This window comes from Paramormyrops kingsleyae, unplaced genomic scaffold (genome assembly GCF_048594095.1).
Source record: "Paramormyrops kingsleyae isolate MSU_618 unplaced genomic scaffold, PKINGS_0.4 ups274, whole genome shotgun sequence".
Taxonomy (NCBI): Eukaryota; Metazoa; Chordata; class Actinopteri; order Osteoglossiformes; family Mormyridae; genus Paramormyrops; species Paramormyrops kingsleyae.
Genome location: NW_027326211.1, coordinates 1 through 12,500, shown reverse-complemented (window position 1 = coordinate 12,500; position 12,500 = coordinate 1). Strand labels below are relative to the sequence as shown.

The following is a 12,500-nucleotide window of genomic DNA, read 5'->3' as shown; positions in this document are numbered from 1 at the left end:
AGGCCGTGGCATTTAAACGATGCCCAATTGGCACTAAGGGTCCTAAAGTGTGCCAAGAAAACATCCCCCACACCATTACACCACCACCACCAGCTTGCACAGTGGTAATAAGGCATGATGGATCCATGTTCTCATTCTGTTTACGCCAAATTCTGACTCTACCATTTGAATGTCTCAACAGAAATCGAGACTCATCAGACCAGGCAACATTTTTCCAGTCTTCAACTGTCCAATTTTGGTGAGCTCGTGTAAATTGTAGCCTCAATTTCCTATTTGTAGTGGTGATGAGTGGTACCCGGTGGGGTCTTCTGCTGTTGTAGCCCATCCGCCTCAAGGTTGTGCGTGTTGTGGCTTCACAAATGCTTTGCTGCATACCTCGGTTGTAACGAGTGGTTATTTCAGTCAAAGTTGCTCTTCTATCAGCTTGAATCAGTCGGCCCATTCTCCTCTGACCTCTAGCATCAACAAGGCATTTTCGCCCACAGGACTGCCGCATACTGGATGTTTTTCCCTTTGCACACCATTCTTTGTAAACCCTAGAAATGGTTGTGCGTGAAAATCCCAGTAACTGAGCAGATTGTGAAATACAACATTTCTAAAGAATGCTTTCAGCACCTTGTTGAATCAATGCCACGTAGAATTAAGGCAGTTCTGAAGGCGAAAGGGGGTCAAACACCGTATTAGTATGGTGTTCCTAATAATCCTTTAGGTGAGTGTATATATATATTTAAAAAAAAAATCACGACTGCACCTCATATGTATGGATTTTTTTCTACAGATCAGCTACGGTATATGATGGCCCCTAAGAGTTCTGGGTGGGAAAATATATATATTTTAATTGTTTTGCGTTCCCTCGCAATACTTCTCAAATAGCTAATAATAACTGCACTGTGTCCATTTAACCTCACAATATGTTTCCATTACAAATAATAACTGTAATGTGTTCATTTAAAGTACAAAAGATAGAATTAATGGACCAATAAGCATAAACCCACTTTAAGAATTAAACTTTGGATGACAATGCACACCATGTAACTTTCATATATGTATTTATTTGTCTATCATACATCTATTTGTATTTATTAATAATTGCACTATGTCCATTCACCGTCAGTAACTGTAAACAAGACAGCTGGGCTTCTGAAGGTTTAGTGCACACACAAACATTGAAATGTTAAGACTCACCCATAAAGGAATCCAGAAAAATAAGGGGTGTTGCTTTCTTTTGTTGAAAGATATTACAGCCAGAAAACTGAAAACAGTGGTACCTTGGAACACAAACTTAATTAGTTCCAGAAGGCTGGTCGAGTTGCGATTTGGTCGAGGTCCAAGTCAAATTTCCCCATAAGAAATAATGTAAATGAACTGAATCCATTCCAGACCCCCAAATGATTGCCAATTTAAACTAATCTGCCTACCTAACTAATGACACAAAGAAATAACAAATCAATGCAAAAGTAATACACACATGAAAAAGTGCACATACAAAAGCAAACATGAGAAAATAATAATAATCCTAACAAAAACAATAAGGTTCCATAGCACTACGTGCTTTGGACCCTTAATAAATGACAATCCCATACTCTGAAGCAAGAGCAGACACATGTGCACTAGGGGTGGCACGGTTCACAAAACCCACGGTTCGGTTTGTATCACGGTTTTAGGGTCACGGTTTTCGGTTCTGTACGGTTCTTGTTATTCTTTCTTTTAATCTTTAACACTCCAGAAATGTACTTCAGCATATGATATATAGCGTAATTATCCACAATTTAGGATACAGTATTAAAAAAGCTATATCATGTAATCATGCATAAACTGAATTTGACTTGACTTAAAGCACATTATTAAAATTATTAAACATTATTAATCCCAGAACAGTAATAAAATAAAAGTCTTGCCTTAACATAAATGCTAAAAGAATAGATCGCTTTAATCGCTATTACAGTTGGGTATGGGCACTGTCACATCCCGCTCCGTACGATCCCGATGTGTGCCACGCCCCCCTCATTACCTCGTGTTCAGTCCTAAATGTGATCGCCTGTGTCCTATTAAGTCTAGCTTGTCTTGTGTATTTAGTCCTCGTCTGAGTCAGTCTTCCCCAGACTTGTCATTGTAGTGTTACCCTTTGTTTGCCGTCCTGCTTCCCCAGTCCTGTCCTGCCCAATAAATCCCCGCTTTACCCGACTCCCTGGCTCCGTTTCCCTGCTTCCCTGCTCGCCTTCATCCCGTAGCGTGACAGAATGACAAGTCTCCGCGAAAGCACGAAGCAGCAGTCCGAGCACCACCGGCTCGGACTGCTGCAAACCTTCGTGTACTGGCAATCCCAGCCTGAGGTCCAGGAGGACCCGGTAGCCCTGGAACTGGCTAGCCGGGGCCGGGACCTGCTCCAGAAGGAGCGCCCGTCGGGGCAGGCATACCCGCTTACCAAAGCCCGGAAGTGCCTCCGCCGCCTGCAGCACCGGCTCACCGAGCGACGGGAGGCGATCCCAACGCTCCGCTTGGGAGCCTGCACTCTGCTCCCAGCCGGTGAGTACGAGGGCTCACCACCCACCTGGGATGACATAGCCGCTGCCCGCCTAGCCAGCGTCCCCGGAGAGCAGCCGCCTACGGTAGAGGCTTCTATTTATCGGCCGGAGCGTCTGGGGCACGGCGGCATTCGCGCCGTAAGAGACGCTATTCCCCGGGTCCCGAGAGCCCTTAAAGGGGCAGCGCCAACGCACTCGGCACCCCTCCTGCCTGCTCCGGAACTGCCTGATCCGGATTTGCCAGCAGCACCGCCTGCAGCTGCTGTCGCCGCTCTGCCCGCAGCACCGCCTGCTGCTGCTGCTGCTGTCGCTGCCGATCTGCCCGCGGCCGCTGTCTGCTGCCGCCGCCGATCTGCCCGCGGCTGCGCTGTCTGCTGCCGCCGCCGATCTGCCCGCGGCAACGCCCGCTGCTGATGCCGCCGCCGATCTGCCCGCGGCAAAACCCGCTGCTGATGCCGCCGCCGATCTGCCCGCGGCTGAGCTGCCTGCTGCCGCCGCCGCTCTGCCCGCGGCACCGCCTGCTGCTGATGCTGCCATCCTGCCAGCAGCTCTGTTTGACCCGCCTGTCCTGCCTGACCCGCTTGTCCTGCCTACTGCAGCTGCCGCCGCTCTGCCCGCGGCACCGCCTGCTGCAGCTTCCGCTGCTTTGCCGGTGAACCCGCCTGTCCCACCTGACCCGCCTGTCCTGCCTGCTCTGCCTGCAGTCCCTGCAGCTGCCACCACTCTGGCTGCGGCACCCGCCGCGGTGCCCCCTGCTGGCCGCGTGATGGCGGCACCCGCCACGGTGCCCCCGGCTGGCCGCGTGATGGCGGCACCCGCGACGGCGCCCCCTGCTGGCCGCGTGATGGCGGCGCCCGCGACGGCGCCCCCTGCTGGCCGCGTGATGCCGGTGCCCATCCTGCCAGCACCTGAACTGCCTGTCTTGCCTGTCCTGCCGGCACCTGAACTGCCTGTCTCGCCTGTCCTGCCGGCTCTTGACCTGCCAGTCTCGCCTGTCCTGCAGGTGCCTGAACGGCCTGAGGTGGCCGCGGTGGCGCCCCCTGCTGGCCGCACGCCTGACCTGCCCGTCTCGCCTGTCCTGTCCGGCCAGCCCTGCTCGCCGGTCCTACCCGTCTGGTCTCTCCTGCCCGGCCAGCCCTGCTCCTGCTCGCCTGTCCTGCCGACGCCGGAACTGCCTGTTTTGCCTGTCCTGCCCCCTGCTGACCGTACGCCCGAGGCGCCTGCAGTGGCCCCTGGTCTGCCTGCAGCGCGCCCTGCTGGCCGCTCGCCTGACCTGCCCGTCTGGCCTCTGGCTGCACCGCCTACGACCACGCCCGCGGCTGCATCGCTGGCTGCTCTGCCCGCGGCGTCCCCGGTTGGCAGCTCGCCGGTCCAGCCCTGCTTGCCTGTCCAGCCGGTCCAGCCCTGCTCGCCGGCAACTCCGCCGGCTGCAATGGCCACGCCCGTGGCCACGCCCGAGACTCAGACTCCTGTCCCCGAGGGGGACCTTGAGTGGGATCCCTCGGGGACTGTCCTATGGACCCCAGATCCCTCTCCCTGCAGGGACCCACGCCCCTTAGGACCCCGCCTGTCAGTGTCCCGAAAGGGACGGGGCCATAGGCGTGGGGCCCGGTTCCCGCCCACCCTGCCCCCTGGCTCGCCCTCGCTCGCCTTGGCTGGGGCTCCGGGGCCGCCTGCGGTTCCTCCGGCTCGGGGTCGGCGGTCGCCTCCGGGTCCCCCCCTGGTTCCGCGGTGCCGGTCCTTGGTCGCGCCTCCGGCTCCATGTCGGTCACCTCCGGGCCCCCCTGTTCCGGCTGAGCGTCGGACGGTGCCTTCGCCGGCTCCGGCTGCGCCTCCGCCTGCCGCGGCTTCCCCCTCCTGCCTGCCTGCACTGGTGTTCCCTCCTGCTCCCTCCGTGTCCCCTCCGTCACTCCCTCGTCCCGTTCCCTTGGCCCCTGGGTGGTCCCCTCCTGCTCCCTTCTCCCTCTCCCCTGCGGCCCCTCCGGCCGCTGCCCGTCGCCCGTCTGGGCTCCCTCGGGCTCCCCTTTTTCCGCCTCCCTTTCCTTTGGTCCCGCCTGTCTTTGTTCCTGGTCCCTCTGTTCCTCCTTTGTGCACTCCTGGCCCCTTTGTGTCGCCTGTGGGTGCTCCCTCTGTGTCTCTTCTTTCTCTCTGCCTGTCTGCGTTCCCCGTCCTCTGTCGCGTCTTGTCCTTCTTCTCGTCCTTGTTCTTGTTCTGCGTCTCCGTTCTGTTCCCTGTTTTTGGTTGACGTTCTGTCTTGTTTTCCAGGTCCTGTTTTCCCGGTTCGTCTCGTCCGTCGCCTCTCCTCTGGCGCGCCCGGTGTGCGCGCCTTTGGGGGGGGGTTCTGTCACATCCCGCTCCGTACGATCCCGATGTGTGCCACGCCCCCCTCATTACCTCGTGTTCAGCCCTAAATGTGATCGCCTGTGTCCTATTAAGTCTAGCTTGTCTTGTGTATTTAGTCCTCGTCTGAGTCAGTCTTCCCCAGACTTGTCATTGTAGTGTTACCCTTTGTTTGCCGTCCTGCTTCCCCAGTCCTGTCCTGCCCAATAAATCCCCGCTTTACCCGACTCCCTGGCTCCGTTTCCCTGCTTCCCTGCTCGCCTTCATCCCGTACCGTGACAGGCACGCGGTCTTATTTAGAAAACATACAAAAAGAGACGCATATAATGTTTAATCATTCGTTTTGTATTTGTCCGGTCCACGGGGTTAATTTAATTGGGGATCGTTAAAATGATAGATCACCTATCTTGATTAAGCCTGATTCGGTTCGTGAAAAAAATTGGTATTAATTATATTGAATGTTCTTGAGTAATCGATAAAATCCAGTTTCTGTGTATGTACAAGACATCAATCTGTAATAGTTCAAAATATGTCCAGTTGATATGTCTAGTATGATCATCTGGCAATAGCCTGTAGGTCTGTGAGGTCAGACACTGCAATAAACAGAATTTTTAGGAACATGGCAAATGTTCACATTGCAGCATGGAAGCAGGCTCACTGTTACAACGCTGACCGGGGAAGCAGAGGTGAGGAGACCTAGGATCGGGGGAATGCGGGGTTTAATGAGCAAAAGGAACACAGACGAGCGGTAAAGCAGAATTGCAATATAATGACCGGACTGGAAAAAGAAACGGAAACGCGGACTAAATACAATGGAGTAATGACAAATTTGACAACAATCAGGAACAGCTGGTAAACACGGGGAATCCACACAGGGTTAACGAGGGGGTGTGGCACACGGAAAGAGCGGACGATCGAGGCATGACACTCACTGGAGTGCTTTGTCACAGATAACTTAATTTTCTTTAACAAAGTACCTACCCGCACATTAAATAAAGTCACACAACAAAGGTGCACAACAGTGTTCAGATGTTGTGCTATCGGTTGGCTGAAATTTAAACGTTTTCTTCAGAGACGGTGGTAACGCCGAAAACACGAGCTAAACGCATCAAACGAAAGGCTACCGGAAATTACTTAGCTGACCGAACTTTTACCGGAACTACGTCACAACGCTCTGTGCATATAGCCTATTCTTTCGCGCGAAAGGGAAACACACTGACGTCACATACGGGGCACGAGGCTACATTGCGCATGTCATGAACCGTCGAACCATGCGACGCATGCATGCTCCGAACCGAGACAAGCGAACCGAACGGTTCGGTTTTTTTTCATGAACCGCGCCATCCCTAATGTGCACCACCTTCAAGTCTCACTATAATTTCCTTTTTAAGTTCTATAGTTACTCTCGGTACTTTAACTGTCTGGTTTGCTGCTCTCACTACTTACTTTCTTATTGACTATGATTACTGTATCACTAAATGTACTGTAGATAAAGTACAAAAAAAAAAAAATCACACCAAACACAGGAACACAGCTGTCACACATCAAACTTTGTCAAGAGGTACCGAGAGATTGAGAGTGATGTATGTGGGGATTTGCAGATCTACACTGAAATATTCCAGAAAGTGGATTTGAGTTTAAACCTTAACTCCAAAACCACAGTAAAGTTAGTTTTATATGCAGTTTTCTGGTTGTAATATCTTTCAATGTTTCTAATATATTTCAGGAATTGTATTTGTTTGTATGTGTACACATCCCATGAGGCATGTAACCTTGCAAACTGTCACCCAAAAGATAAAAAAATGTTGCCGTAAGCAGTGCTTTGTGACACCACTAAATAAATGATAGAGCATAATATGAAATGACAGACATTTTTATTTTGTCATATCGTCATATCGCACAGTCCTACTAACAAGTTATCTTTGCCATTATCCTTCTCTTTGCTACCACTATGTGGCACTCATTTGTTCCAGATTTGTTCACCTTTACAACTTGTCTGCAAAGTTTGAAGAGGATTTGTCAATTACTTTTTGAGTTATCATGCTAATGAAATAAGTGTCAGAAGAAGCCCAATCCCAAAATCATATTAATTCCAAATCTGGGGAATACAATAAAAATAAATTACCTCTTTCATTTTCTCTAAATCCAGCTGTACCTTCTCATAAGTTGCAGTGGCAGCTCCAAGCTTTTCTTCCCATTCCTCTAGAACATCAGAGTCAATCCTCTCTTCCAGTGAGCTTTCTTTACAATCTTCACTTGCATCTGAGGTGGTGATGGGACAGGCTTGCTGACAAATTTTAAGCTGTTCTTCTGTGCTCATGTTTTTCTTTCTGAGTTCTTCATTTTCATTATGCAGAGCCTTGATTTCCTCCTAAATTACAAGAGCACAAACTATGCTAGTTATTCCTTTAACACCTTCATGTTAAAAATATTAGAACCTTAATTAATGTCATAAGAAAAATAAAAACAATATTTGATTAACATTACCTCAAAATCCCTCAGTAATAACTCAAATCTGGTCTTCCTTAATTTCTTTTTAACTGAAGCACTGTCATTACATTCAGTTTCATTTGTTGCACCTGGATTGATATGAAATTCATAATAAACACATTTAAACCAATAAACAGCAATCCTTATACCCTTCATGCCTTATCTTAGACTCTTAAATGGCTACTGAAGGATCGGCTTTTAGTGAGTAGCTAAGACAATGGGCAGAGCTCCATTATTATATCTCCATTATACCAGAAAAAAATATTACATTAAAGCAATCATCGGCATTATTATTATACCTATGATCTCTCGGCATGGGTTTGCAGGGGTGATAAGGATTCGGCAGGTTGGACAGTGATTCGACTTCGTCAGCCACAGTTCAATACAAGCAGAACAGAACACATGGTAATTGCCACAAACAACGGGTTTCCGAACCTAGGACGAAAGAAAAACATAAGTAAGTAGGTACTTCACTAGTTAACTGACCGATCGACCTAAATTATATTAGCACTTCCCCATTTCATGGGATGAAAGCCTCTTTGTATACGGTGTCTGTCTGGCATGATATAAAAAACATTAAACGTCTAAGAACCAAAAATGGTGAAATACACTATGTAACATAAAATATAAACAGGCAGCACTCAGTTAGGAAGATACAGGTACACAGATAATGAAACATGACTACAAAACATTGTTGCCCTAATGCTATCACAGATTAGCTCCATACACGGTGTTGCGAAATCGATATACCTTTCCGAGACAGATTTGGCAAGATATCGGCAAAGTTAAAAATACAGTGACATTTTGAACACTTTGAGCCATAACGCAAATGCGGTTCGCACCGCAGTGAAATGAAAATGCTGTAACAACCACCACTTTTACACAATTGTTCCCCCCAAATCGTGATTGCGCAGCAACTGCACAGATACGCCGGCTTGGACGCAGTTTAAACGCATCCGTAATGTTTATCATACTATTAACGCCTCTTTGCAGACTTTTCAACTACGGCAAGCGAGTGGGTTAAAATAGAATTCGTGTGTTTCACTTCCTTGATAGTGCTTTTATAAATATAATATAATATAATATAAAATTCCGATAATTATATATTTCGAAATATAATAAAATAAAATGAACAAATTTACGTCTGTTGAATATTATGGTTATTAAGAAAAATGAGCTGTATGAAAGCATAACAATTTGGTATATGTAAGAGGACATATTTATCTGCACCAAAATCGGAGTCTGGGGATTACAATTCAGTTAATATTGTTATGTATTATAATAACCATTTAAGTGTACAATTAAAAGACATTAGGTTGTTTTTACGTATTCCAAAGCTGTGGTGCTTAGCGCAGCAATGGACAGCTATCTTGTGGTTCAAGCAGGGTTGTCAACTTTTGGTCCACACACTCATTTACATATGTATGTAACAATTTTATTACCTTGTAAATAGTCTGTAGTTTTTGCAAATTACCCCAACGCTTTTGATGTAGCAATCCTGTTCATATGCCGTCATAGTGAAACGCTATAGCGAACTTTTAGCGGACAATCCATTTACAACATATGGCACTATTCCATTCAATATTATTAAAAACATATTTACAAAAAAAGCTGAATATATCTGAAGTAAATATTATGTGGCCCATCCTGGGTTATTCTCTGCCTTGTACCCGTAGCTTCCGGGATAGGATACCGACTCCTGCGATTATCTGCTATTAGTTGTGTTTATTGAGTCCAATAAAAATGAAAGCATAGGTCTGTTTTATAGGATACAATATCTGGACTTAATATTTACAGCGTAATCTCCAATTATATTAACTACCACATTTCTATTCCCTTTGTATCACTTTTACACCTGTAAACTACAACAAATGGAAGGATTATAGAATAATTTGTGTATGTCTGTATATATTTTGTAGTCTCCTATCAATACTACACTTGTTTAAGGACAACTCTTAAAAAGCGACACATTTGTAAGTCTATTTGTAGGTATTGCATCTTTTTTCTTCATTGTTTTCCCTGTATTTTATATGAAATTCTATTCTTAGAGAAAAAGAGAAAAATATAGTTTTGTTTTAATTGATTTTGAAAATATGTGTCATCCCAAATATGATCTTACCATGGCAATTTGATCTATGATAATTTTCCTATAAATTATATGGTTATTTGCAGTTATTTTGTTCTTTGAATGGAGATTCTAGTGTTTCCAGCAAATACGCAAGAGTTCTGATTCTTTTAGAGAATTTTCCTTTCCCTCTCTATCCTGTCTCCATCCACACTAACTGTACTTGAACCTAGTCTAGCACTTATAGTAGTATGTGTGTTTTTAATAATTAGATATTATAATTTAAGAGGGAGACTCCATAACTGCATGCACTGGCACCTTTGCCAATGCCAGTCTACCTCATTATACAATTTACTAGTGTTTTGCAGTTATGGAGTTTGATGCAGTCATGAGGATTTTGCTAATAAAGTTTCCATTAAAATATCTGTAGGTATTTTTTTGTGATTGCTTATCACTATACACTCACCTAAAGGATTATTAGGAACACCTGTTTAATTTCTCATTAATGCAATTATCTAATCAACCAATCACATGGCAGTTGCTTCAATGCATTTAGGGGTGTGGTCCTGGTCAAGACAATCTCCTGAACTCCAAACTGAATGTCAGAATGGGAAAGAAAGGTGATTTAAGCAATTTTGAGCGTGGCATGGTTGTTGGTGCCAGACGGGCCGGTCTGAGTATTTCACAATCTGCTCAGTTACTGGGATTTTCACGCACAACCATTTCTAGGGTTTACAAAGAATGGTGTGCAAAGGGAAAAACATCCAGTATGCAGCAGTCCTGTGGGCGAAAATGCCTTGTTGATGCTAGAGGTCAGAGGAGAATGGGCCGACTGATTCAAGCTGATAGAAGAGCAACTTTGACTGAAATAACCACTCGTTACAACCGAGGTATGCAGCAAAGCATTTGTGAAGCCACAACACGCATAACCTTGAGGCGGATGGGCTACAACAGCAGAAGACCCCACCGGGTACCACTCATCTCCACTACAAATAGGAAAAAGAGGCTACAATTTGCACGAGCTCACCAAAATTGGACAGTTGAAGACTGGAAAAATGTTGCCTGGTCTGATGAGTCTCGATTTCTGTTGAGACATTCAAATGGTAGAGTCAGAATTTGGCGTAAACAGAATGAGAACATGGATCCATCATGCCTTGTTACCACTGTGCAGGCTGGTGGTGGTGGTGTAATGGTGTGGGGGATGTTTTCTTGGCACACTTTAGGCCCCTTAGTGCCAATTGGGCATCGTTTAAATGCCACGGTCTACCTGAGCATTGTTTCTGACCATGTCCATCCCTTTATGACCACCATGTACCCATCCTCTGATGGCTACTTCCAGCAGGATAATGCACCATGTCACAAAGCTTGAATCATTTCAAATTGGTTTCTTGAACATGACAATGAGTTCACTGTACTACAATGGCCCCCACAGTCACCAGATCTCAACCCAATAGAGCATCTTTGGGATGTGGTGGAACGGGAGCTTCGTGCCCTGGATGTGCATCCCACAAATCTCCATCAACTGCAAGATGCTATCCTATCAATATGGGCCAACATTCCTAAAGAATGCTTTCAGCACCTTGTTGAATCAATGCCACGTAGAATTAAGGCAGTTCTGAAGGCGAAAGGGGGTCAAACACCGTATTAGTATGGTGTTCCTAATAATCCTTTAGGTGAGTGTACATTCATAATGATGCTCCAAATGTTACCCAGGCACAGGATGGGCTGCACCCCTCCCCCCACAGTCCATGGGGGCAGGTTTGCTGCTATCTACAGGAAGGTGTTCAGCCTTGAACGTGGCCATATGTTGCTAGAGAGCTTACAGAACCATTGTTAAGTTTTGATGGTAACACTACAGCCAGAGGCTTTTTCCAACAGCATAGCTGGCTTGGCCCTACAATAATAAATTAAAACAGGGAATTCAAAATGAAAATACAGAATAGGTGTTGCAAAGATGACAGTATAATATACTATATTCGATTGAATGGAACAAAAAAGCACTGAAAACATATAAGTGTTCTATTCTGCTGAAATAACAGTGATTTATTTTCCATTTAAGCTACGGAATGTTGTAAAGTACAAAGGTTATTAAGTTTTATATTCATATCAGCTATGAAATGTTTAAGTATATGTCTGTGATTAATAAGCTATAAAACCTGATTTTTGTCTTAGGTTAGACATTTAACTATGTTTTAGAATAGTGAGGTCTCAATGCATCTCAATTATAGTACATATTTTTTGTTAATTCATAACATATTGCCACAGTGGCCTACTGGTTGTTGGTTATTGTAAGTCATTGGATCAGTTACTAATTTTTACTTGTCTTGTGGAATAATTCACATTGCGGTTTTCCACACTCTTGGTTGTAAGAAGATGGAAATTGATATATTAATGGGATATTGCTTTGTGTTTAATTATAATACAGTCTGTTATTATTATCATACACATTTTTAATGGGAAATGATATCACTGTTTTTACCTAAAACACAGTTTTCTTCAGATATATTCATATAATTAGATAATATATACCAGAAATAAAGTTTATCAGATTAAAATTATGTATTGCAAGTTCTTGTTTTAAGCAAAGTTAGATGCAATAGAAGCAGTTTTCGCAAGGTTTTGTTTCTCTCAGCATACAAGCTTATTAAATATTTGTGACCATATTACTTTATATTGTGATGCTAGTGGCCTGGTCAAGAACTATAATTACCGCTTTACTGTTTGTATCGTATTTATCTGTCCTCTTCTTAGTGCCATATTACCCACAGCATCTCCTTTCCCTCCCCGTATACAGGACCAAAAGTGCAGGCACATCATTTATTGATAAGACAAAAAGAATGTAATGAAATTATCAATGTTCTTGAATTAATTATGAACATGATTAAGAAAGCTAAAATCTCTGGAGCCAGGGTCTCATTACCCATTCAGTCTTAGGGATTGCTTTCATTCAGGGAAGGGAAAAGGCTTTCAGCAGTACCTCTTTTGCATTTTGCTCTTCTGTATGATATTGTTCTGGTGTTTTTGCAGTGGTTCCAAGTATCGTTTTATATATTTTAAAGTCAGTTATTTACGTTCTTTTC

General features: G+C 45.2%; 1 protein-coding gene across 1 annotated transcript in view; it reads right to left on the bottom strand.

Annotated features, from left to right (window-relative positions):
* obi1 (ORC ubiquitin ligase 1) overlaps positions 1-8,331 on the bottom strand; it is a 12,787-nt gene extending 4,456 nt beyond the window's left edge. The window contains exons 1-4 of the mRNA XM_023799898.2: positions 8,106-8,331; positions 7,655-7,790; positions 7,353-7,444; positions 6,991-7,236 (exon numbers count right to left, since the gene is read on the bottom strand). Of these exons, the coding sequence (XP_023655666.1) occupies positions 6,991-7,236; positions 7,353-7,444; positions 7,655-7,790; positions 8,106-8,327 (696 nt within the window). The 5' untranslated portion in view covers positions 8,328-8,331. The remainder of the gene's footprint in view (positions 1-6,990; positions 7,237-7,352; positions 7,445-7,654; positions 7,791-8,105) is intronic.
* Between the last annotated feature and the right edge of the window lie 4,169 nt (positions 8,332-12,500).